The sequence below is a fragment of the Eubalaena glacialis genome, chromosome 9 (assembly GCF_028564815.1).
Source record: "Eubalaena glacialis isolate mEubGla1 chromosome 9, mEubGla1.1.hap2.+ XY, whole genome shotgun sequence".
Taxonomy (NCBI): Eukaryota; Metazoa; Chordata; class Mammalia; order Artiodactyla; family Balaenidae; genus Eubalaena; species Eubalaena glacialis.
In genome coordinates this window covers 46,155,355-46,181,147 of record NC_083724.1, presented here as the reverse complement: position 1 = coordinate 46,181,147, position 25,793 = coordinate 46,155,355, and the positions used below count along the sequence as shown (strand labels likewise).

At 40.1% G+C, this 25,793-nt stretch overlaps 1 protein-coding gene across 6 annotated transcripts in view; it reads right to left on the bottom strand.

Moving 5' to 3' along the window:
• TRPM6 (transient receptor potential cation channel subfamily M member 6) overlaps positions 1–25,793 on the bottom strand; it is a 140,169-nt gene that overhangs the window by 87,324 nt on the left and 27,052 nt on the right. For all 6 annotated transcript variants that reach the window (XM_061200335.1, XM_061200337.1, XM_061200339.1 and 3 more), the window contains exons 4-7: positions 24,026–24,203; positions 13,227–13,440; positions 7,816–7,940; positions 3,235–3,406 (exon numbers count right to left, since the gene is read on the bottom strand). In XM_061200335.1, coding sequence (XP_061056318.1) covers positions 3,235–3,406; positions 7,816–7,940; positions 13,227–13,440; positions 24,026–24,203 — 689 coding nt within the window. The remainder of the gene's footprint in view (positions 1–3,234; positions 3,407–7,815; positions 7,941–13,226; positions 13,441–24,025; positions 24,204–25,793) is intronic.

The window sequence follows — 25,793 nt, the reverse complement described above, 5'->3', positions numbered from 1 at the left end:
ATCTCCACGTTCTGGCTTAGTACTCCCAAAAATCCAGGACTCTGACCTCAAACCTGGCCTTCCTGCTACATATACAAAAGTAAAAGGATTGAACATTATTCTCTTGTTATTTTTGCTGGTTAGCTTGATTTAAAGCTTTTAAATATTTAAACAAATAGTATGTGGGTTTGCATGTGTAACCTTTGTCCTGACTCCACAAATGTTAAGGGTCGGCCTCTTAGCAGGCACCCAAATATCTCACTCAGTCTATTTAATGGCTTTGACATTATACTTCTTTCCTTTTCCACATATCTCCACTTCCTTATTATTTTCTCCTTATCACTAAAAATCAGACAAAAGATACACCAATTGATAGTCATAGGGTTCTTTTAACAACATTGTCCTGTAAAAGCTAAATGAAATGGTGACGATGGCTTATTAAGGCATAAAAGTAATAGAAGAAAATTTAGATGAAAATGTCATTAATTATAGAATTATTGAAACGGATGGAAAAAAAACTTTTTAAAGAGAATCTCATATCCTATATAATGAAATACTATGCAGTCATTAAATATGTGCTCAATTATGCTTACTGATATGGAAATACATCCATGTTTAGTGGAAGAGGAGGGAAGGCTACAAAAGATATTATATGATCCCAGTGTTCATTTTTAAATGTTGCTCTGTGTGTACATAGAAAATTTCTGAAAGCATACAGGTGAAAAAGTTAACAATGGTTATTTTTTATAGTAAGATTACAGAAAGCTATCCCTTCCTTCTCTTCTATGTTTTCTTTCTTTATCTGAATGTGAGAGTATGTAACGTTTTTATCATCAGAAAAAGAAATCAGTAAGGGTATTCTGCAGGAGAAGGGAAAATAATTCAATTTCTGTTAGATACATCTTTTTTAAAGCAATAACTAATCCTCACAAAAATAAATATAAATATATTTATGATTGTTTTCTACAAAAAGGATCTTACTGATGCTATTAATTAAATTTGTTTTAAAAAAATCGTGAAGTTCTTTGCTGACAAATCTCATGAGAGAGCTGCCTCTACACCTGGCTCCCAGTTTAGGCAGGAATACAACATTACAGCTCCAGTGAAAGGCTCTTAGAATAGGCATCCCAGGAAAGGGCTCTCTTCTCCACCAAGACTTGGATTACGAAGACATACAGAGCTGATCCTATGCTTTCCATCCTCAGAGGCTTACAGAACAGGAACTGACATTGGCCACATTTCAAAGGGATTTCTACAGCAACTTTATGAAGTCATCCTTTTTTTTTTTTGGTAAGTGCTTTCTGTGAACATCAAGGATTTGCCAGGGACTCCAAGAAGCCCGGTTGAAAAGAAATGAAAGAAATCAAGAAAATATTTATAACCACATCAAAGACAAATACAAATATGGCAGAAAGCCTCCCTAGTGAGCACAGGAGGTGTGAAGATCAGTTTTGATACCTAAGAATTTTGGGCTTGTTGGGGTCTGTTTTCATTTGTCTTTCCTTTCTCTCTTTTATTCTTCCTTTCTTCTTTCCTTCCTTCCTTCCTTCTTTCTTTCTTTCTTGTGTGTGTGCATGCATGCGTGTGTGTATGTGCGTGCGTGTGTGTAAGTGGTTTATTGTTTTTGCTGTTTTCCTGTCAGTTCTCCATAGAATAATAAATATTACCAGTCCACTGAAATTGACTCCACATTCTCTCTCCATGGACAGCAAAACTCTCCAAATGAATCCTAAATTTTAAGGACTTTGAAAGTAGAAATGTAGAATGGCATATGGCGATATGCAAGCTCGGGGCTGTTTTCATTCATCAGGGCTGTTTTCACAAATGGAGAATCAGCAGGAAATAAGAAAGACAGAGACTTTGCTCTCCTGGGACACACATCGTAGCGCTGCACAGAATCCCTGAGCACAGGTGGTGAGCCCAAGTCATCAGAGGCAACAGGACATTTTAGGTAACTGACATTTCAGAGCCCTGCAGGGCCCTCGCTTCAGGGATTCTCCTTCAGGGCAATCTTTGACCTGCCCTCCTTCTCCGCTCCTCTGTGGGTCTTCCTCCCCACTAGCCACCCCCACCCTGTAGAGGACCACATACCTGCTCCTCTATCCCACTTCCTGACCTAAATGAGCCTCCAAACTTCATTCACACTAAGCTCTAAATGACTCACAACAATTCCCAGAGTCCCTCTCTCTACCCCGACCCCAACCAGCAGACGACCCCCTGTACCAAAGGAGAATAAAAGGAAAGAAAGAAACACATTTGTTGAGGACATGTTATGTACCCAATACTATTCTGAGCACACCTAACATATTTTTTTTATCTCCTCTAATTCTCACAACAAAAGGTACAGGTAGACAGTTTCTTCTGTCTTGTATTAAGAGAACAATTTGACAGACGTTAATTTCATTGCCCAAGGTCACAGGCAGTAAATAGAGCTTTGATCCATCTGACCTCACTACATCTGCTGCTTCAGGGAATCTGGGCCAAAAACTCAAAGGATGTTCAGCATTTTCAGCCCAAAGTCAGAGGTTGAAGAAGACTGAGCCTCCTGAGAATCTTCCTATTCCCTGGCATCTCCGCTTAAAGGGTAGGAGTAGTCTGTGGAAGATTTAACTCACCAAAAGAGGCAGGGGCCACCTTCTGCTGCCCTGGATGCAGTCTCCATTTCTCCAGGCAGCATCCAGCCCTCTTCCTCCCTTTAAGGATTCCCACCTCTCCACCCAAGGACACTCACTGATTTTGCCCCCCACTCCTCCTCCTTAGGCACTACCAAAGCACCACTGCCAGCATGTCACAACATACCTTCAAAGGTCCTTATTTCTAAAAGTCCTGATTTCAACCCCTTCCCTGACTGAAGCCACGCCACCCACATAGAAATGTCATCTTCCCTGACTATCAAGGATCATAGCCCTCTCTTCTCAGGCTAGTCTCTTTACGGCTTTTCAGCCATCCACATTCCCAAATCAATTCTTTCTCTACTTTCTCCCTTTATCCATCCAAGCCTAAGGACTCCCAGAGACTCTGCTAAAGTCTCCACTCTGACACCTCCCCTCTGCTGTCCCGCAAGATCCCTTCCTCTCTTCTGACTGTCACCCACAATGTCATATCCTGCTTTCTTCTCACTGAGGGTTCACAGGTGTTAACTTAAGGCAGGGGCCGGCTTGGACCTCTCTACCCTGTACAGATGGCAATGGAGCACCTTGCTCCACAGCAAGGCCCCCAGCCAGGACCTGTTGGTTGAGCCCCTGCAGTACTCACGGCTGTGTATTTTCTGCAGAGAGAGGTACTTTTCCAGGTTCCTCCTGAGCTTCATCTCATTGCCATACTTGCCCACGGTGCCATCATCGGACAGGATGAAGTGGGAGTGCATGCAGTTGAGTGTGGTGAGTTTGCTGAGGGGGTTGCCCAGAGTCTGGTACAGGCACACCACCTGCGAGACAGCGAGGACAAGAGACGGTCAGAGCTTGAGATCCTTCCCGGGCCAACGGCTCCGAAGGCCTGTCTGTGTACTACCGAGCTCCTGTCCAGGTCAAAAAGTAGTACTTGCTACCAAGAGCAGTGCTTCTCAAGCTATCTGCAGTGATGAAGAATCAATTTGAGATTTCTTATTTCTTATTTTTTTATGGACAGATAGGTAGTCCCCTAACGCATGACTAGTATGCAGCTTGTACTACATGAGACTCACAAGTTCAACAACACTCGCACACACAGCAAGATAAGCACACTTACCATATGCTTGGATGTCACAGCACCGTCACATGGCTAAAAATGGTTCCATACATTTATTTTCAATTTCTGTACTTACCTTGTCTCAGATCATTAAGAAACAGTTCAGGGATCTGCATTGGTACACAGACTACATCACTATCCAGAAACTATGCCTTTTAATAGATCTATTCCAGAATAATATTTGGACACTGATTTTCTTTTTCTAGTATTCCAAATGAAGTGAAAAGTAAATGGAGATGCATTCATTCAATAAAAAATATCCAGATCTTTATTAATATTTGCTGATTCTTCTATAAGCTACTCCAATTCTCATTTGTTTTTAGAGAGGAGAGAACAGTACAGTCATTTGGTACCTGTGGGGGATTAGTTCCAGGACCACTCGCAGATACCACAATCCACGGATGCTCAAGTCCCTTGTATAAAATGGCGCAGTATAGTCAGCCCTCAGTATCCCCTGGATCCGCGGTCGGTTGAATCCTTAGGATCCACTGTCAGTTGACTCCTCAGATGTGGAATCCACAAATAGGGAAGGCCGACTGTGTTTGGAGTCAAAGAGCCCAAGTTTAAGGCTAGGCTCTTCTACTTTCTAACTTTAACTCTGGGTAACACCTGCTTCCTTTCTCAGGCTTATTTTCCTCATGTATAAGTGATGATAATAATTCCTATTGCTGTGAGGCTTTAAAGAAATAATGAGAGCTTCCCTGGTGGCGCAGTGGTTAAGAATCTGCCTGCCAATGCAGGAGACACAGGTTTAAGCCCTGGTCTGGGAAGATCCCACATGCCGCGGAGCAACTAAGCCCGTGCACCACAACTATTGAGCCTGTGCTCTAGAGCCCGTGAGCTACAACTACTGAAGCCCGCACACCTAGAGCCCGTGCTCCACAAGAGAAGCCACCTCAATGAGAAGCCCGTGCACCGCAACAAAGAGTAGCCCCCACTCGCCACAACTAGAGAAAGCCCGCGTGCAGCAACGAAGGCCCAACACAGGCAAAAAAAAAAAAAAAAAAAAAGAAAGAAATTTAAAAAAAAAAGAAATAATGGATGTAAAAAGCACTACAAACGTTACAAACATTAGTATTTAAAAGTTACCTTTATAATCCCTAAGCATGACACTGAGGCCAGAAACCAAAAAGAAAATAATTGATAGATGTAACACATATCTTTTACACATGGAAAGATGTTCATAAATGATATAAATTAAAATCTGGGAAATGCAGCACACATGGCAAACAAAAATGTTAATAGAATGAATTATAATACAAAAGGTCTTTCAAAATATAAAAACTATGCTTAAAAATGCATAAAAACCACATGGAAAGATGTGAATCTCACTAGTAATCAGAGAAACGTACATAAGAAAAATTAGGTGTTATTTTATACCTATCAGAATGGCAAAGTTTAAAAAAAGCCAGAATACCCGAAGCTGGAAATGGTACAGGGAAATGGGCACCCTCATACCCTGTTGGTAGGAATGTAAATTGTTACCACCTTTCTGGAAGACAATTAGTCACATTTTAAAAGTTACATACCAACTGGTCCAAACATTCTACTTTGAGAATAACTTCTAAGGAAGTAAGCGTTTTCAGCTAGTTTCAAAAATATATGTGTCTTATCACAACATTAATATCATTTTTTGTAAAAGTTAAAAATAGAAAACATAAATGGACAATACAGAGGGATAGTTAAATAAATTATAGTACTTTAGTACAACAGAACTTTATCAGGCACGAAAAATAAAAATGCACCCTTGGCTCTCAGAATGTGGTCTCTTAATACTATTTCCCACTAAAAGCAACCAGCCATTTCTCTAGGAGCAAAAATTATATACAACGAGCCAAGAACATTTTTTTTTCATACTAAAACACAAGGAAGCAATGATAAATGACTAGAATTGTGTTAAAAGGACTCAGGAGACAGCTTGAAAGGCTCCACTAGCCACAATGGGACAATATGAGCGTGATAAAGAATAATAACTATATTAGAATAATGGATTAAAACATACCAAATATGTTTAACTTCATGAATCAGAAAAAAAAAACCAAAAAACAACTCACTGTTCACCTTGGGGGATGGTAGATAACCAACTCAATGCTTTGAAAACTGGCAAATAAAGAAAAAGAATCAAATATTTATTCTACCCTTTCCCATACAACCGTACCACAAGGTAAACCAAGCAATTGAGGAGAAAATGTTTCTCTTTATAGAGTATTTAAGCTAATAAATGAAGAAAGAACACTATAATTAAATATTAGCATTTTTGCAACCCTGTTGAAAAAATAAATCTAGGCAATGACATCATAAAAACAGAGAGGATGTTATGTCACAAGGGAAGGACACATCTCCTCCTAGGGCATAAACCTGTACAAAAAGAACCTGAATCTGATCATACCTTTGGATCAAACTACCAATTTACAAGAAAGACAAAAGACAGAGAAATAGGCTAAATGCTACTACAAGAGCTTAAATCTGCAAAATCCAAACTGTGGGAAACTCTTTAGGAATGACCCAGTTTCTTCAACAAATAAATTGAAACAAACAAACAGAAAACAAAAAAGGAGATGGAGGGAAAATCCAGAGATCAAAAGCGACTCAAGGAAAATAACTAAGTGACAGAAGACAAATCAACCCATCACAATGTAGGGAAATTTTTTGGATAATGAAATCGAACAACTGAAAAATTGAGACAATCAGAAACTTTAACACAGACTGGATATTTGATGATATTCATAAATTATTGTTAATTTTTTAGGTACAAATATGGCAATGTGGTTATATTTTTTAATTGTCCATATACTTTAGAAATAACTACTAAAATATTTACCACTGAAATTATTTGATGTCTGGAATTTGCTTCAAAATGATGGAGGGAGGAGATGGAGAATGGATGAGGGACTAAACTAAACAAAATTGGCTCTGAGTTCATAACTGTTGAAACCGGGAGAAGGGTACGAAGGAGATGATTATTCTGATCTCTCTACTCTTTAATGTGTTCAAAATTTTCCAAAATGAAAGTTAAAACAAACCATAAGCTTGTCTATATTAACTGACATAGAGAATTAATTATGTTAAATAGTTAAGCTGAAAAACAGATTCACAACAATAGGTTTCTGTTGTTACTTTTTTAACACACAAACTTTTTTTTACTATACATACATACGCATACATAGAAAAAAATTCTAGAATGACACACACCAAAATATTAACAGTGGTTATCTTTCTTCTTCATACCTTTTGTAATACTTGAGATACCTACCAAAAATATACATTAGTCTTATAAACAAACTTAGACAAGCCCGTCCCTTTAGAATCATTCTGGCTACTGTGTTGGGATCAGACCTTAATAAGAGACATGGATGAGAGTAGGGAAGGCTATTACAATCATCCAGGTGACAGAAAACAGTGGCTTAAACCTGCTCAGTAACAGTGGAGGTAATAAAAAGAGGTCAGATTCCGGATAGATATACATATATTTTGAAATAAATTTATTTATTTTATTTATTTTTATTTTTGGCTGTGTTAGGCCTTCGTTGCTGCGTGCGGGCTTTCTCTAGTTGCGGTGAGCAGGGCTACTCTTCGTTGCGGTGTGCGGGCTTCTCATTGTGGTGGCTTTTCTTGCTGCGGAGCATGGGCTCTAGGCACGCGGGCTTCAGTAGTTGTGGCACACAGGCTCAGTAGTTGTGGCTCGCGGGCTCTAGAGCGCAGGCTCAGTAGTTGTGGCGCACGGGCTTAGTTGCTCCATGGCATGTGTGATCCTCCCGGACCAGTGTTCGAACCCGTGTCCCTTGCATTGGCAGGCGGATTCTTAACCACTGCGCTAGCAGCGAAGCCCCCAGATATATTTTTAAAGTGAAGCTAAGATGATAATTTACTGATGGATCGGGTTTGAGGCATGAGACGGAGATCATTCCAGGATAAGTTCAGGGTTTTGGCTTGAGAACTGCAGGACAAGATTGTCACTTTCTAAGATAGGGTAAGGGAGGCAGCAGGAAGTCAGGAGTTTATTTGGGGTATATTACATTCAAGATGTCTACTAGATATCCGGATATAGTGCTAAGCCGGCAACTGGATACATGTTTATCTCCTTTTGTTGTGAAAGGATTGTCTACTTACATCTCTTCCAATAAGATCTTTCCGGTTCTCAATGACACCCCAAGGAGGGATTCCAACTGTCCAGATTTTTCTCAAGGACTGGGAGGAATGGGCTTTCAGGGCATCCCCAACATGTTTGGACACACCTATGAACAATCAGTTTAGAAGTCAAACTTTAACTCACAAACCATACAAAACACTGCGACTGCCGGAAAGAGACAAGTAGACAAGCATATGCAAAAGACCGTTACCAGGGAAAGTTGCTGGCACAATGGAATTAATTTCTGATACTTTGACTTGCTCTACTCCCTCTTGACACCTCCTTCTCCTATCACTAACCTTTCTACCTGAACAATTCTCCTCTTCCTTTGAGAAATTTCTGCTTACAACCTCAGTTCTGCCCCTATTCTTGCCTGACCAGAACATCCTGTAAACCCACCCCTGACATCATGAATGTTCTAAGTATTTTTTTCTCTAACCTTCTTGACTGTCCCAGTAAAACATCCTGAAGATCCTTGCTTCATTGAGGCAAATTAATTTAACAGCTCTATATTCATATATATTCCAGAACTAATACATTAATGTTTGCCTTTCTGGGACTAATAATAATAACAATAATAGCCAACACTTACTGAACTCTTAACTACACACCAGGTGCTTTTTTAAGTTTTACATGCATTTACACTTTAAGTAGGAATTTTTTTAGTCTATTTTATAGGCAAAAATTGAGGCACAAGGAAGTTAAATAATTTGCCCAAGGTTATAGAGCTGGTAGTTTGTACAGTTTGGATTCCAATCCATGATCTGACTTTTCTTTTTTCAATAGACTTTATTTTATTTTTTAATTTTATTTTATTATTTTTTTATACAGCTGGTTCTTATTAGTTATCTATTTTATACACATCAGTGTATACATGTCAATCCCAATCGCCCAATTCATCACACCACCACCCCCACCCCCGTCGCTTTCCCCCTTTGGTGTCTATACGTTTGTTCTCTACTTCTGTGTCTATTTCTGCCCTGCAAACTGGTTCATCTGTACCATTTTTCTAGGTTCCACATGTATGCGTTAATATACGATATTTGTTTTTCTCTTTCTGACTTACTTCACTCTGTATGACAGTCTCTAGATCCATCCACGTCTCTACAAATGGCACAATTTCGAATGGATAAAGAAGATGTGGCACACATATACAATGGAATATTACTCAGCCATAAAAAGGAACGAAAATAGACTTTACTTTTTAGAGCAGTTTTAGATTCACAGCAAAATTGAGCCAAAGGTACAGAGATTTCCCATATACCCTCTTTCCTACACACTTATAACCTCCCCACTGTCAACATCCCCTACCAAAGGGGAACATTTGTTACAACTGATGAACCTACACTGACAAATCATAATCATCCAAAGTCCACAGTTTACATTACATTAGAGTTCACTCTTGGTGTTGTACATTCTATGGGTTTGGACAAATGCACAATAACATGTATGCACCATTACAGCATCATACAGAACAGTTTCACTGCCCTAAAATTCCTCTGTACTCTGTCTATTCATCCCTCATTCCCCGAATCCTTGATAACCACTGATCTTTTTATTAGCTCTATAGTTTTGCCTTTTCCAGAATGTCATATAGTTGGAATTATGCAATAGGTAGCCTTTTGAGATTGCCTTAATCTGCCTTTTAGCAGAAACAGAGTCACAGACATAGAGAACAAACTTATGGTTACCAAGGGGGGAGGTGGTGGGTGGGATGAATTGGGAGATTGGGACTGACATACATACACTACTATGTGTAAAATAGATAACTGATGAGAACCTACTGTATAGCACAGGGAACTCTACTCAATGCTCTGTAGCAACCTAGATGGGAAGGAAAGCTAAAAAAGAGTGGATATATGTATACATATGACTGATTCACTTTGCTGTACAGCAAGAAACCAACACAACATTGTAAAGTGACTCTACTCCAATAAAAATTAATTTTAAAAAAATTTGCCTTTTAATCACAAACACTACATTACACCACTTACTCTTTCTATGTACAGTCTGACTCTGTATGTGTCATTAGCACAGGAAAAAAAAAAACAACAAAGCCCTGAATATTGCATGTATCTAATGCATTGCACCTAAATCATTTCCTTCTCTCTGGAATCCTCCCCTCCAGCCATCTTTTGCACTTTTCCCAGTCATTTTCTAAAATTGGGGTTCTGGACCACAGAACACACATCAATACCAATAGAGATTCAGATCCATAGGTTTGGCATGCGTTACCAGCATGTGGTGGTGATCGTTTGTCAGCAGCCCACATGTGATCTTAATACATATTATCTGCTAAGACTCTCTGTAAAACCAGATCTGACAATATCATTCCCTATTCATTCTTCTGTTCAAGATCCTTTGAGGGCTCCTTGCTACATAGAGAATAAAACCTCAGCCCAAATAACATGGCACCCAATCTGGCTCCAGTCTCCCTTGCTGTCCCTGTCCTCTGCCACATGGCACATCCGGCTAGCAGCCTTATCACCTCTTTCTACACATGCCTTAATCTCCAGCTGTGTACCTTGCCCTGAACTGCCACCTCTGCCTAGAATGCTTTTTCCTACCCTTCTCTCAAGGCCAACATTAAGTGCTATATCCTTCACCAAGCTTTCTTCTCAGGTTCCCTCAGTTGGAACCGGAATTTTTTGTCCTCTTCCTCTTCCTTTTACTCCCAAACACTTTCTTTGTATCTCAACTATGACCCATTCAGCATCGATTTTTGGTTAGTTGCTTACTCTCTGTTTGTTACAGTCACCCACCCCATCACTAAACCCGGGGTCCATATCTTACTCATCTTTCATCCACAGCATCTATCCAAATGCTTTATACACAATAGATTCTTAAAGGCTTCTGGCATTCAATTTAAATAAATGTAAAAAAGTCATGCCAAATAACGTTCAACTACAGTTGAGAAGCATCTCAAGCATAGGTTGAAGCTGGTAAGCAAAGCTTCTCAAATTTAAATGTGCATAAGAATCACCTGGGGATGTCATCAAAATACAGATTCTGATCCCACCGGTCTGAGGAGCCCGATATCTGCATTCCCAACAAGCTCCTAGGTGATGCTGACGTTGTTGGTCCAGGGACCACTTCTTGAGCAGTCAGGACCTAAGGAACTGAGGCTGAATCAGGTCAGACCCTGATTATTGCTTAAGGAAGCTCCAAGTATACCTCATTTCTCATTTCTTTTGTTCATATGAACTATTTCAGTAGTCTTCACACTATTATATTTGTGTTCTTTAACTGGCCCTAATCTAAAATATGTTTTTCTTAAAAAAGCAATAAGTAAAATAAAGCATGTAACACAATTCAAAGAAAAAAACCATGCCCAAGTTCACCTTTTTCTGAACTCTACAAAACTTCACCATCCACCCTCTTTTTTTTAATGGAAATAAAATAAGTACTACACATTGGACTTAGAACTCTGCAACCTTTGCTTTTTTCTAAGAATGTGAAACAGTAATTATCTCAATGAAATGTACCAGAGGAACTACCAGGTTACCCATTAGTGACAAGATGAATCCCTTGGTTTTATTTTTATTTTGTTTTTTCAATCACTTGCTTCCTTCATTCCTTTCTAATCAAAAGAAATTATTCATTACATTAGTACCTGTTGCTCAGTTCTTAGACATATGTATAGGCCCTGGCCTCTACCTCACAATCAGGTAGATTCATCCTAATCTAACCTGTAAGGCAAAACATAAACGTGCTACAAGTGCTACAGGCAATAAGTGCTATAGAAATTAAGAAACAAGAGCGAGTTGAGATAGAGAATGCTCCCTGGGTATGTTGCCATCTAATGTAGATCCTAAAGGTCAGGCAGAACTTAATAGGAAACATTGGCTAGGATATCCCAAATCAAAAGACGGAGAAGTAAAGGGAAGATGGAAAGCCACAGGTGTGATATTGTGACTTATAATAATATATATTTGGTCTGTTATTGACACAGAGCTCCTTAAAACCTTGGAATTTCCTAAGTGGTGAGAGTGACAGAGGTGCCTTCTGTTATGTTAATGAGGCAACTTTTGGACCTACTGATGGGGGCTGGTTGCCAAGGGAACCAACCAACCACGTGATTAGAGGGTAGGAACTTCCAGTCTAACCCTCAACCATTGGGGAGGGGAGAGGAACTGGAGATTGAGTTCAATTATCAATAGCCAATGACTTAATCAATCGTGCCCATGTAATGAGGCCTCCATAAAAAAAAAAAAAAAAAAAAAAAACAGGGTGCAGAGAGCTTCCAAGTAGGTAAACACGTGGAAACGGGAGGAGGGCATGAAAGCTCCGTGCCCCTTCCCACATGCCTTGCCCTATGCATCTCTTCAATCTACCTGTTCCTGAGTTACATCCTTTTATAATAAACTGGTAATCTAGTGAGTAAACTGGTTTCCTGCATTCTGTGAGCTGCTCTAGCAAATTCATCAAACCCAAGGAGGGGATGGTGGGAACCTCTGATTTATAGCCAGCCAGTCAGAAGCACGGGTAGCAACCTGGACTTGAGACTGACATCTGAAGTGGGGACAGTCTTGCGGGACTGAGCCCTTAACCTTTGGAATCCGACGCTATTTCCTGGTAGACAGTAATTCAGAATTGAGCTGAATTGTAAGACACTCAGCTGGTGCTGGAGAACTGTGGTGTGTTGGGAAAGAACCCACACATGAGAACTGGTGTCAGAACTGTAACATATCAGTAACAGATTAGTAAGAGAGGAGTTTGTGAAGTCAGTAATCCTCAACCCTGGCTGCACATTAGATACTCTTCAGAAGCTTCACCCTGAAAAACTCTAATTAATCTGGGGTAGAACTTGTGCATCTGTATTTTTGCAAAGCCCCCAGATGATTCTCTAACATGCATACAGTTCATAAACACTGATGCAAAAGAGTACGGTTAGAGGTTCAGGGGCTACTAAATGAAGCTCTTGAACGTCAGATTTCAAGAAGTATGAAAGAGTCATTGACAGAAACAAGTGAGTGAAATGCCAGTTATGTAGTTAATTATCTCCTCATGCCCCATACACTCAATGCAGTTGTTGCACATGTCACTGATTTCCAATTCCTGAGAACCTGACCATGGTGAGTTTAGCTCACGTCTATGCCCACACACTACCTCACCACAGTCCAAAGCTCATGAAAACCTATTTTCTTTGCCAGACGTTTACCCAAAGTTATATTAAAATAGCATATTTTAAACAATGGTAAAAATACATTCCAGGAAAGGTCTAGGATTCTTTTGGGTTTCTTTTCCAGTCACTACACTTTCAGTCTTTCTCACACTACCACATCTCTTGGGAGCACTGCAGAGCAGAGGTTAGGTGCTATACTGCCTGATTCACAATTAAAAGAAGGAATTAAAAAAAGAGAAAAAGACTGAAACAGGGAATGTGCCTTACCGGTATTAATGCCTTCTGTTATTATCCACGCTCCCGTTGTCTCTGCAGCTTTGACCAAACCTTGGCTGAAGATCTCTTTAAGTTTGGAGGGCATCTTGAAGTTTTGGATGCCCCCGTGGACAGAGATCACCAGCTTTGGCAGTTCCATCTTCCACTCTTTCAACATTAAATGTAACAGATGATCCAACTTTGTGTCATAAGAAGTTCTAATATACTGGAAGATATGCATACACATATACATAAAATAGTGGAAAATACCTGCCACGTCGCAGTAAGCACACAGCAGGGCAACTGAAATGCCAAAACTTGAAAGAAAATGTCTAGGATCTCTTTAGAAGTTCATCTTCATATAATGGAAATATTTACTTTGAAAAGATCCCACACCCCCTTTAAATTCCTTCTGAGAATTACAAGTCACGATAGGAAGGCTTCCTCTGGTTTTCAGGGTTAGTCCACCAATGTTCTCTAGAAGGTCTGAGGTAAGGCAGAAATACTTCAAACTGGCAAAAATCACTACGCCAGCAAACCCATTTTAAAAAGGTTTTAGAAATAAGTGAAATGAGGTTTTTTCATAAATGCTATGGCTTTTAATTTACTGGACCATTTCACATATTTGCATAATTTAAATTAAGAACCAGAAGCATGTTCATTTATTTTAAATTTTACATTCTAACCATTTCCTATATATATCATCTCTCTAAAAACTTCTTTTCCAAAATAAATACTTTTCATAAGAGAGTCAATGTAACCAAAAGAAAAGACGAGGGAAATCAGGCAGCTCCAGAATCATTTTGCATTTTGCCCAAGATTATAGTGTGTGGCTGGGTTTCTTTTCCCAGCCAATGCAGCCACATACAGACTGGTAAAATCATATTGAGATGAGTGTGAGCCAACAAACAGCAAGAATAAGTCGGATTTATAGGATAAGGACCATAAGAAACCATGAGTTTATAAAACTATAGCAAAAATAACCACAGGTAGAGATCGCCATAGATATGCAAATAGGAATTATCCATTGCAATTACACATTGTCCTCCAGAATGTGATAGTGATTTAAAACAATTGTCTTCATCTTTGAAATTCTTAAAACATAATCCCTTTATTTCATAATTAAAATATTAGAATTTCTGACATGAGGATGGTGCAGCCATCACAGGATGTAGTAGAAAGAATCTAAGGGTAACTAGGATTCAGTTTACAAGTGAGAAAACTGAGTTGCCATGGCTTTATCACATATTCAAAGAGTAGGAAAAATACAAGTTGACCTTTGTGAAAGGGTTCATGTTGCCCCGAATGATGAATAAGGGCAGAGGAGGCAGCTCTGGTTTAGTTCTCCTTCTCTCTCTCTCTCAGTTCTTTCTCCCAGGTAGCCCTCCCTTTCAGTTATAAGTCCTTTTAGTCCCAGAAGATACTTCTCCTTGAGATTTCAGGATAAACACCTTGATCAACTAAATTATCAGCACTAGAGTCTTTTCCTCCAAAGGCCAACTGAAGACGGTGCTAAGGTTTAATGACTCTCTTTCCCCTCCTCCTCCTTTATCGTAACTCACCTCCAAACCTCTTTGGAAGGAGGTGGGAGGGATAACAACTAGGAAGGGAAATGCAGCAGAGGGGATGAATAACCAGCTCTCACAAGCTCTCCTGCTGTGCACCCTAAACCTGAAGTGCAATTCCAGGCTGAAATATAAGGGTAGCTTCTTCTGAGAGATCAAATAAAATGCATTCAGGCACAGAGGATGTAACAGGAGCCTAATGCTAAACATAAAATGTATTAGTGATCAGATCTGCCTAAACATGTTTTCAGTTTTCCTAAATGTACCATATTCCCCCTTGGCCTTCCCACAAGCTATTCCTCACACCTACAGTCGTCTTACCCTTCTGTCTCACCAGACACCAAACACCTCACTCATCTTTCCCATCTCAGCTTAGCCATCCCTACTCTCAGATGGCTTCCTTGACACGTGCACACCACCCCAGAAAAACAGGAGGAGTTCCCTTTTCATTCTCTCAAAGAACCCTGTATTCCCCTTTCCTAGCATCCCCACCGTCTGGGGTAATTTTATATTTATTTCCTGTTTCCCTCACTAGACTGTAAGCAATGTTAGTACACAGAACATATTCTCTTTGGGGCATAGCAAAGTATGGGCAACTGATAAAGATCTGTTGAATGGATTAAAAAAAATGAGTAAGTGAAGATGATTATGAACAAACATAAAAGCAAAAGGAAGAAGACGAACAATTAAGTGAAAAATTACATAAAGAGTTCTATGAGAGTCAGCTTCCAAAAAGGATTGGAGGACAGTTTTCTTGCCAACTAAAACAAACAAACAAAAATCAATGCACAAAGTTAGATGCAAGTGGATTAGTAATCAGAAATGTAGATTACTGTACAATTATATTATGAAACCTTATTATGATTGCACTATTAAGAACAGTTTTTCAAATCCTTTTAACTGATGATGCACTGCAGGACACAACTGATTCTGAGCTTTCCTGAGGTAGGCTCCCCCTGTATTTTCCCCAAGGAAAGCTGCCTCTAATAAAGCAGTGTACAGTTAACAAGCTCAATAGAAAACAGCTGAAAGACAGCTGACCTGTCAATACTATGTGAATCACATGTAAAATTACTATATTAGGGACAGGAGAAAAACTGGCCTGTAAAGCCCAGCACTATCATTCAGGGGGTACAGAAATTTCTCCATTTTCTTCCTGAGAAAAGGCTCTCCCAAGGGCATAGCAGGCACCAACAGCCACAGGTTAAGTTACTGGGAATTGCTATGGCCGTGATTCAGGTGAAGTCTGTTCTTTGGTAGTCACTTTTGTACATTCCTTAAGAAAAGAGAAGCCATTTGGCAACTGCCTCATGAGCAATAAGCCATTCTCTTCTGCAGAGGGCATAACCTGGCTGAAAGAAGTCAATCAAAGAGCTGGCCACACCACACCTGGGAAAGGTATCATGCCCCTCAGACATAAAAGAAAAAGAAGAGTGAGGTCATTTTTGTCAACAGGTGAGTAACATGGATCGCCTTTGCAATAAAACCTGGTTATCTGATCATCTACACTTAGAAATACAATTTGGAGATACATTTGGAGGTTACAGCCTCTGTTAAAAATCAGCGAAATAGGAGACCTTCAAGATGGTGGAGGAGTAAGACGTGGAGAGCACCTTCCTCCCCACAAATACATCAGAAATACATCTACATGTGGAACAACTCCTACAGAACACCTACTGAACGCTGGCAGAAGGCCTCAGACTTCCCAAAAGGCAAGAAACTCCCCACATACCTGGGTAGGGCAAAAGAAAAAAGAAAAAACAGAGACAAAAGAATAAGGATGGGACCTGCACCTCTGGAAGGGAGCTGTGAAGGAGGAAAGGTTTCCACACACTAGGAAGCCCCTTCACGGGCGGAGACGGGGGGTGGCGGTGGGGAAGCTTCCAAGCCATGGAGGAGAGTGCAGCAACAGGGGTGCGGAGGGCAAAGCGGAGAGATTCCCGCACAGAGGATCGGTGCTGACCAGCACTCACCAGCCCGAGAGGCTTGTCTGCTCACCCGCCGGGGCAGGCCGGGGCTGGGAGCTGAAGCTCCGGATTCGGTCGGATCCCAGCGAGAGGACTGGGGTTGGCTGCGTGATCACAGCCTGAAGGGGCTAGTGCGCCACAGCTAGCTGGGAGGGAGTCCGGGAAAAAGTCTGGAGCTGCCGAAGAGGCAAGAGACTTTTTCTTGCCTCTTCGTTTCCTGGTGCGCGAGGAGAGGGGATTCAGAGCACCGCTTAAAGGAGCTCCAGAGACAGGTGCGAGCCACGGCTATCAGCACGGACCCCAGAGACGGGCATGAAACGCTGAGGCTGCTGCTGCAGCCACCAAGAAGCCTCTGTGCAAGCACAGGTCACTATCTATACCTCCCCTCCTGGGAGCCTGTGCAGCCCGCCACTGCCAGGGTCCCGTGATCCAGGGACAACTTCCCCAGGAGAACGCACGGCGCGCCTCAGGCTGGTGCAACCTCATGCTGGCCTCTGCAGCCGCAGGCTCGCCCCGCATTCCGTACCCCTCCCTCCCCCCGGCCTGAGTAAGCCAGAGCGCCCGAATCAGCTGCTACTTTAACCCCGTACTGTCTGAGCGGGAACAGAGGCGCTCGGGAGACCTACACACAGAAGCGAGGCCAAATCCAAAGCTGAGCCCCAGGAGCTGTGCAAACAAAGAAGAGAAAGGGAAATTTCTCCCAGCAGCCTCAGGAGCAGTGGATTAAATCTCCACAATCAACTTGATGCACCTGCATCTGTGGACTACCTGAATAGACAGCAAATCATCCCAAAATTGAGGCGGTGGACTTTGGGAGCAACTATAGACTTGGGATTTGCTTTCTGCATCTAATTTGTTTTTGGTTTTATGTTTATCTTAGTTTAGTATTTAGAGTCTATTATCAATGGTAGATTTGTTTATTGATTTGGCTGCTTGCTTCCTTTTTTTTATATATATATAGATATATTTTTTTTTTCCTTTTTCTCTTTCTGTGAGTGTGTATGTGTATGCTTCTTTGTGTGATTTTGTCTGTATAGCTTTGCTTTTACCATTTGTCCTAGGGTTCTGTCTGTCCATTTTTGTTTTTCTTTTTTAGTACAGTTTTTTTTTTCTTTTTTTCTTTATTTTTGGCTGCCTTGGGTGTTCGTTGCTGCACGCAGGCTTTCTCTAGTTGTGGCCAGCAGGGGCTACTCTTTGTTGCGGTGTGCGGACTTCTCATTGCGGTGGCTTCTCTTGTTGTGGAGCATGGGCTCTAGGCGCACAGGCTGCAGTAGTTGTGGCATGCGGGCTCAGTGGTTGTGGCTCACGGGCTCTAGAGCGCAGGCTCAGTAGTTGTGGTGCACAGGCTTAGTTGCTCCGTGGCATGTGGGATCTTCCTGGACCAGGGTTCGAACTCATGTCCCTTGCATTGGCAGGTGGATTCTTAACCACTGCGCCACCAGGGAAGCCCTTTAGTATAGTTTTTAGTGCTGGTTACCATTGGTGGATTTGTTTCTTGGTTTGGTTGCTGTCTTCTTTCTTTCGTTCTTTATTTTTTTATTATTTTTAACTTTTTTTATTTTAAATATTTTTTTTATTTTTTATTTTAATAACTTTATTCTATTTTTTTTTCTTTATTTCTTTCTTTCTCCCTTTATTTCTGAGCGGTGTGGCTGACAGGGTCTTTGGGCTTGGGCCGGATGTCAGGCCTGGGCCTCTGAGGTGGGAGGGATGAGTTCAGGACATTGGTCCACCAGAGACCTCCCAGCTCCACATAATATCAAAAGGAGAAAGCTCTCCCAGAGATCTGCATCTCAATGCTAAGACCTAGCTCCACTCGACAACCAGCAAGCTACAGTGTTGGACACCCTATGTGAAAAAACTAACAAGACAGGAACACAACCCCACCCATTAGCAGAGACGCTGCCTAAAATCATAATAAAGTCACAGACACCCCAAAACACACCACTGGACGTGGTCCTGCCCACCAGAAACACAAGATTCAGCCTCATCCACCAGAACACAGGCACCAGTGCCCTCCACCAGGAAGCCTACACAACCCACTGACCCAACCTTAGCCACTGGGGGCGGACACCAAAAACAATAGGAACTACGAACCTACAGCCTGTAAAAAGGTGACCCCAAACACAGTAAGTTAAGCAAAATGAGAATACAGAGAAACACACAGCAGATGACGGAGCAAGGTAAAAACCCACCAGACCAAACAAATGAAGAGGAAATAGGCAGTCTAACTGAAAAAGAATACAGAGTAATGATAGTAAAGAGGATCCCAAATCTTGGAAATAGAATGGAGAAAATAAAAGAAACGTTTAACAAGGACCTAGAAGAACTAGAGAGCAAACAAAAAATGATTAACAACACAATAAATGAAATTAAAAATTCTCTAGAAGGAATCAACAGCAAAATAACTGAGGTATAAGAACGGATAAGAGACCTGGAAGATAAAATAGTGGAAATAACTACCACAGAGCAGAATAAACAAAAAAGAATGAGAAGAATTAAGAACAGTCTCAGAGACCTCTGGGACAACATTAAACTCACCAACATTCAAATTATAGGGGTCCCAGAAGAAGAGAAAAAGAAAGGGACTGAGAAAATATTTGAAGAGATTAGTGTTGAAAACTTCCCTAATATAGAAAAAGAAAGAGTCAATCAAATCCAGGAAGCACAGAGAGTCCCATATAGGATAAACCCAAGGGGAAACATGCCAAGACACATATTAATCAAACTATCAAAAATTAAATACAAACAAAAATATTAAAAACAGCAAGGGAAAAACAACAAATAACATACAAGGGAATCCCCATAAGGTTAACAGCTGATCTTTCAGGAGAAACTCTGCAAGCCAGAAGGGAGTGGCAGGACATATTTAAAGTGATGAAAAGGAAAAACCTACAACCAAGATTACTCTAACCAGCAAGGATCTCATTCAGATTTGACAGAGAAATTAAAACCTTTACAGACAAGCAAAAGCTAAGAGAATTCAGCACCACCAAACCAGCTTTACAACAAATGCTACAGGAATTTCTCTAGGCAGGAAACACAAGAGAAGGAAAAGACCTACAATAATGAACCCAAAACAATTTAGAAAATGGTAACAGGAACATACATAGCGATAACTACCTTAAATATAAATGGATTAAATGCTCCAACCAAAAGACATAGACTGGATGAATGGATACAAAAACAAGACCTGTATATATGCTGTCTACAAGAGACCTACTTCAGACCTAGGGACACATACAGACTGAAAGTGACAGGATGGAAAAAGATATTCCAGGCAAATGGAAATCAAAAAAAAGCTGGAGTAGCAAATTCTCTCATCAGACAAAATAGACTTTAAAATAAAGACTATTATAAGAGACAAAGAAGGACAGTACATAATGATTAAGGGATCAATCCAAGAAGAAGATATAACAATTGTAAATATCTATGCACCCAACATAGGAGCACCTTAATACGTAGGTGAATGCTAACAGCCATAAAAGGGGAAATCGACAGTAACACAATCACAGTAGGGGACTTTAACACCCCACTTTCACCAAAGGACAGATCATCCAAAATGAAAATAAATAAAGAAACACAAGCTTTAAAAGATACATTAAACAACATGGACTTAATTGATATTTATAGGAAATTCCATCCAAAAACAACAGAATACACTTTAATCTCAAGTGCTCATGGAACATTCTCCAGGATAGATCATATCTTGGGTCACAAATCAAGCATTGGTAAATTTAAGAAAATTAAAATCATATAAAGTATCTTTTCCGAACACAGCACTATGAGACTAGATATCAATTACAGGAAAAAATCTGTAAGAAACACAAACATATGGAGGCTAAACAATACACTAGTAAATAACCAAGCGATCACTGAAGAAATCAAAGAGGAAATCAAAAAATATCTAGAAACAAATGACAATGAAAACACGATGACCCAAAACCTATGGGATGCAGCAAAAGCAGTTCTAAGAGGGAACTTTATAGCAATACAAGCCTACCTTAAGAAACAAAATATCTCAAACAACCTAACCTTAAACCTAAAGCAATTAGAGAAAGATGAAAAAAAAAAAAAAACAACCCAAAGTTAGCAGAAGGAAAGGAATCATAAAGATCACATCAGAAATAAATGAAAAAGAAATGAAGTAAATGATAGCAAAGATCAATAAAACTAAAAGCTGGTTCTTTGAGAAGAAAAACAAAATTGATAAACCATTAGCCAGACTCATCGAGAAAAAAAGGGAGAAGACTCAAATCGACAGAATTAGAAATGAAAAAGGAGAAGTAACAATGGACACTGCAGAAATACAAAGGATCATGAGACATTACTACAAGCAACTATATGCCAATAAAATGGACAAATTCTTAAAAAAGCACAACTTTCCAAGACTGAACCAGGAAGAAATAGAAAATATAAACAGACCAATCACAAGCACTGAAATTGAGACTGTGATTAAAAATCTTCCAACAAACAAAAGACCAGGACCAGATGGCTTCACAGGTGAATTCTATGAAACATTTAGAGAAAAGCTAACACCTATCCTTCTCAAACTCTTCCAAAATATACCAGAGGGAGGAACACAACCAAACTCATTCTACAAGGCCACCATCACCCTGATACCAAAACCAGACAAAGATGTCACAAAGACAGAAAACTACAGGCCAATATCACTGATGAACAAAGGTGCAAAAATCCCCAACAAAATATTAGCAAACAGAATCCAACAGCACATTAAAAGGATCATACAACATGATCAAGGGGGATTTATCCCAGGAAGGCAAGAATTCTTCAATATACGCAAATCAATCAATGTGATACACCATATTAACAGATTGAAGGAGAAAAAACATATGATCATCTCAATAGATGCAGAAAAAGCTTTCAACAAAATTCAACACCCATTTAAAATAAAAACCCTCCAGAAAGTAGGCACAGAGGGAACTTACCTCAACATAACAGAGGCCATATATGACAAACCCATAGCCAACATTGTTCTCAATGATGAAAAACTGAAACCATTTCCTCTAACATCAGGAACAAGACAAGGTTGTCCACTCCCACCACTATTATTCAACATACTGTTGGAAGTTTTAGCCATTGCAATCAGAGAAGAAAAAGAAAGAAAAGGAATGCAAATCAGAAAAGAGGAAAAGCTGTCACTGTTTGCAGATGACATGATACTATAAATAGACAATCCTAAAGAAGCTACCAGAAAACCACTAGAGCTAATCAATGAATTTGGTAAAGTAGCAGGATACAAAGAAATCTCTTGCATTCCTATACACTAATGATGAAAAATCTGGAAGAGAAATTAAGGAAACACGCCCATTTACCATTGCAACAAAAAGAATAAAATACCTAGGAATAAACCTACCTAAGGAGACAAAAGACCTGTATGCAGAAAACTATAAGACACTGATGAAAGAAATTAAAGATGATACAAACAGGTGGAGAGATATCCCATGTTCTTGGCTTGGAAGAATTAACATTGTGAAAATGACTATACTACCCAAAGCAATCTACAGATTCAGTGCAGTCCCTATCAAACTACCAATGGCATTTTTCACAGAAACAGAACAAAAAATTTCACAATTTGTGTGGAAACAGAAAAACCCCAAAAAGCCAAAGCAATCTTGAGAAAGGAAAATGGAGCTGGAGGAATCAGGCTCCCAGACTTCAGACTATACTACAAAGCTACAGTAATCAAGACAGTATTGTACTGTCACAAAAACAGAAATATAAATCAATGGAATGGGATACAAAGCCCAGAGATAAACCCACGCACATATGGTCACCTTATTTTTGATAAAGGAGGCAAGAATATACAATGGAGAAAAGACATCCTCTTCAATAAGTGGTGCTGGGAAAACTGGACAGCTACATGTAAAAGAATGAAATTAGAACACTCCCTAACACCATATACAAAATTAAACTCAAAATGGATTAAAGACCTAAATGTAACACCAGACACTATAAAACTCTTAGAGGAAAACATTGGCAGAACACTTTGACATAAATCACAGCAAGATCCTTTTGACCCACCTCCCAGAGAAATGCAAATAAAAACAAAAATAAACAAATGGCACCTAATGAAACTTATAAGCTTTTGCACAGTAAAGGAAACCATAAACAAGACGAAAAGACAACCCTCAGTATGGGAGAAAATATTTGCAAATGAAGCAACTGGCAAAGGATTAATCTCCAAAATTTACAAGCAGCTTATGCAGCTCAATATCAAAAAAACAACCCAATCCAAAAATGGGTAGAAGACCTAAATAGATATTTCTCCAAAGAAGATACACAGATTGCCAACAAACATATGAAAGGATGCTCAACATCACTAATCATTAGAGAAATGCAAATCAAAACTACAATGAGGTATCACCTCACACCAGTTAGAATGACCATCATCAAAAAATCTACAAACAATAAATCCTGGAGAGGGTGTGGAGAAAAGCGAACTCTCTTGCACTGTTGGTGGGAATGTAAATTGATAGAGCCACTATGGAGAACAGTATGGAGGTTCCTTAAAAAACTAAAAATAGAACTACCATACGACCCAGCAATCCCACTACTGGGCATATACCCTGAGAAAACCATAATTCATAAAGAGTCATGTACCACAATGTTCATTGCAGCTCTATTTACAATAGCCAGGACAGGGAAGCAACCTAAGTGTCCATTGACAGATGAATGGATAAAGAAGATGTGACACTTATATACAGTGGAATATTACTCTGCCATAAAAAGAAACAAAACTGAATTATTTGTAGTGAGGTGGATGGACCTAGAGTCTGTCATACAGAGTGAAGTAAGTCAGAAAAAGAAAAACAAATACCGTATGCTAACACATATATATGGAATCTAAAAAAAAAAAAAAAATAGTTCTGAAGAACCTGTGGGCCGGACAGGAATAAAGACGTGGATGTAGAGAATGGACTTGAGGACACAGGGAGGGGGAAGGATAAGCTGAGACGAAGTGAGAGAGTGGCGTGGACATATATACACTACCAAATGTAAAATAGATAGCTAGTGGGAGGCAGCTGCATAGCACAGGGAGATCAGCTCGGTACTTTGTGACCATCTAGAGGGGTGGGATAGGGAGGGTGGGAGGGAGACGCAAGAGGGTAGAGATATGGGGATATATGTATATGTATAGTTGATTTACTTTGTTATAAAGCAGAAACTAACACACCATTGTAAAGCAATTATACTCCAATAAAGATATTAAAAAAAAAAAACAAAAACAGCAAAATAATGTAGGTTATTAGCAAACCTTAGAGTGGTGGGTGTGCTCTCCATCTTGGAAGTTAATCGTGCCAAAGGTATCTGTAGAGCTTTTCGTTGTGTGCTTTTCAACAGACCATTGTTCATTTTCACTACCGTTGGCAGCTGAGATGGTCCAGGCATAATCTATCCCATAATGGTCTCTAATCAATCGCCCACAGTAACACCTTAAATTTGGGATAAATACCAATTTCAAAAGAGAAAACACACAATTTCAGAATAGAAAATAGATGTAATGTTCCTACATGTTCCTAGGGTAATGTATAGATGACATATATTAACAATTTTTAAAACTTCACACTGAGATTTATATTTGATTTCCAACACTGGGTTGTTTTCTAAGTTTAAAAACATTCTCACTGGTTCTCTCCCTTGGCTACACATTAGAATCATTTTTGGGATGTTTCAAGAAAACACTAAAAATCTCTTACACACCCATGTTCATAGCAGTGTTATTCACAACAGCCAAGAGGTAGAAGCAACCCATGTATTCATCAATAGATGAATGTATGAACAAAATGTAGTATACAGATTCAATTTTGCAAGATAAAAAGTTCTGGAGATCCATAACACAACAATGTGGATATACTTAACACTACTGAACTGTACTCTTAAAAATGATTAAAACAGGAAAGTAAACAAAAACAAACATCAAATTGTATATTTTAAATATGTGCAGTTTATGTCAATTATACCTCAAAAACTATTTTTAAAAAATAATCTTGTGAACAATCATTGACAGGAAGACACTGGAACTCACCAAAAAAGATACCACACATCCAAAGACAAAGGAGAAGCCACAATGAGATGGTAGGAGGGGTGCAGTCACAATAAAATCAAATCCCGTAACTGCTGGGTGGGTGACTCACAAACTGGAGAACACTTATACCACAGAAGTCCACCCACTGGAGTGAAGGTTCGGAGCCCCACGTCAGGCTTCCCAAACTTGGGGTCTGGCAACGTAAGAAGGAATTCCTAGAGAATCAGACTTTCAAGGCTAGCGGGATTTGACTGCAGGACTTCGACAGGACTGGGGGAAACAGAGACTCCACTCTTGGAGGGCACACACAAAGTAGTGTGCGCATCAGGACCCAGGGGAAGGAGCAGTGACCCCATAGGAGACAGAACCAGACCTACCTGCTAGTGTTGGAGGGTCTCCTGCAGAGGCGGGGGGTGGTTGTGGCTCACCGTGAGGAGAAGGACACTGCCAGCAGAAGTTCTGGGAAGTACTCCTTGGCGTGAGCCCTCCCAGAGTCTGCCATTAGCCCCCGCAAAGAGCCAGGTAGGCTCCAGTGTTGGGTCACCTCAGGCCTGTTTGATTGTTTACCAACAGGGAGGGAACCCAGCCCCACCCATGAGCAGACAAGCAGATTAAAGTTTTACTGAACTCTGCCCACCAGAGCAACATCCAGCTCTACCCACCACCAGTCCCTCCCATCAGGAAACTTGCACAAGCCTCTTAGATAGCCTCATCCACCAGAAGGCAGACAGCAGAAGCAATAAGAACTACAGTCCTGCAGCCTGTGGAACAAAAACCACATTCACATAGAGATAGACAAGATGAAAAGGCAGAGGGCTATGTACCAGATGAAGAAACAAGATAAAACCCCAGAAAAACAACTAAATGAAGTGGAGATAGGCAACCTTCCAGAAAAAGAATTCAGAATAATGATAGTGAACATGATCCAGGACCTTGGAAAAAGAATGGAGGCAAAGATCAAGAAGATACAAGAAATGTTTAACAAAGACCTAGAAGA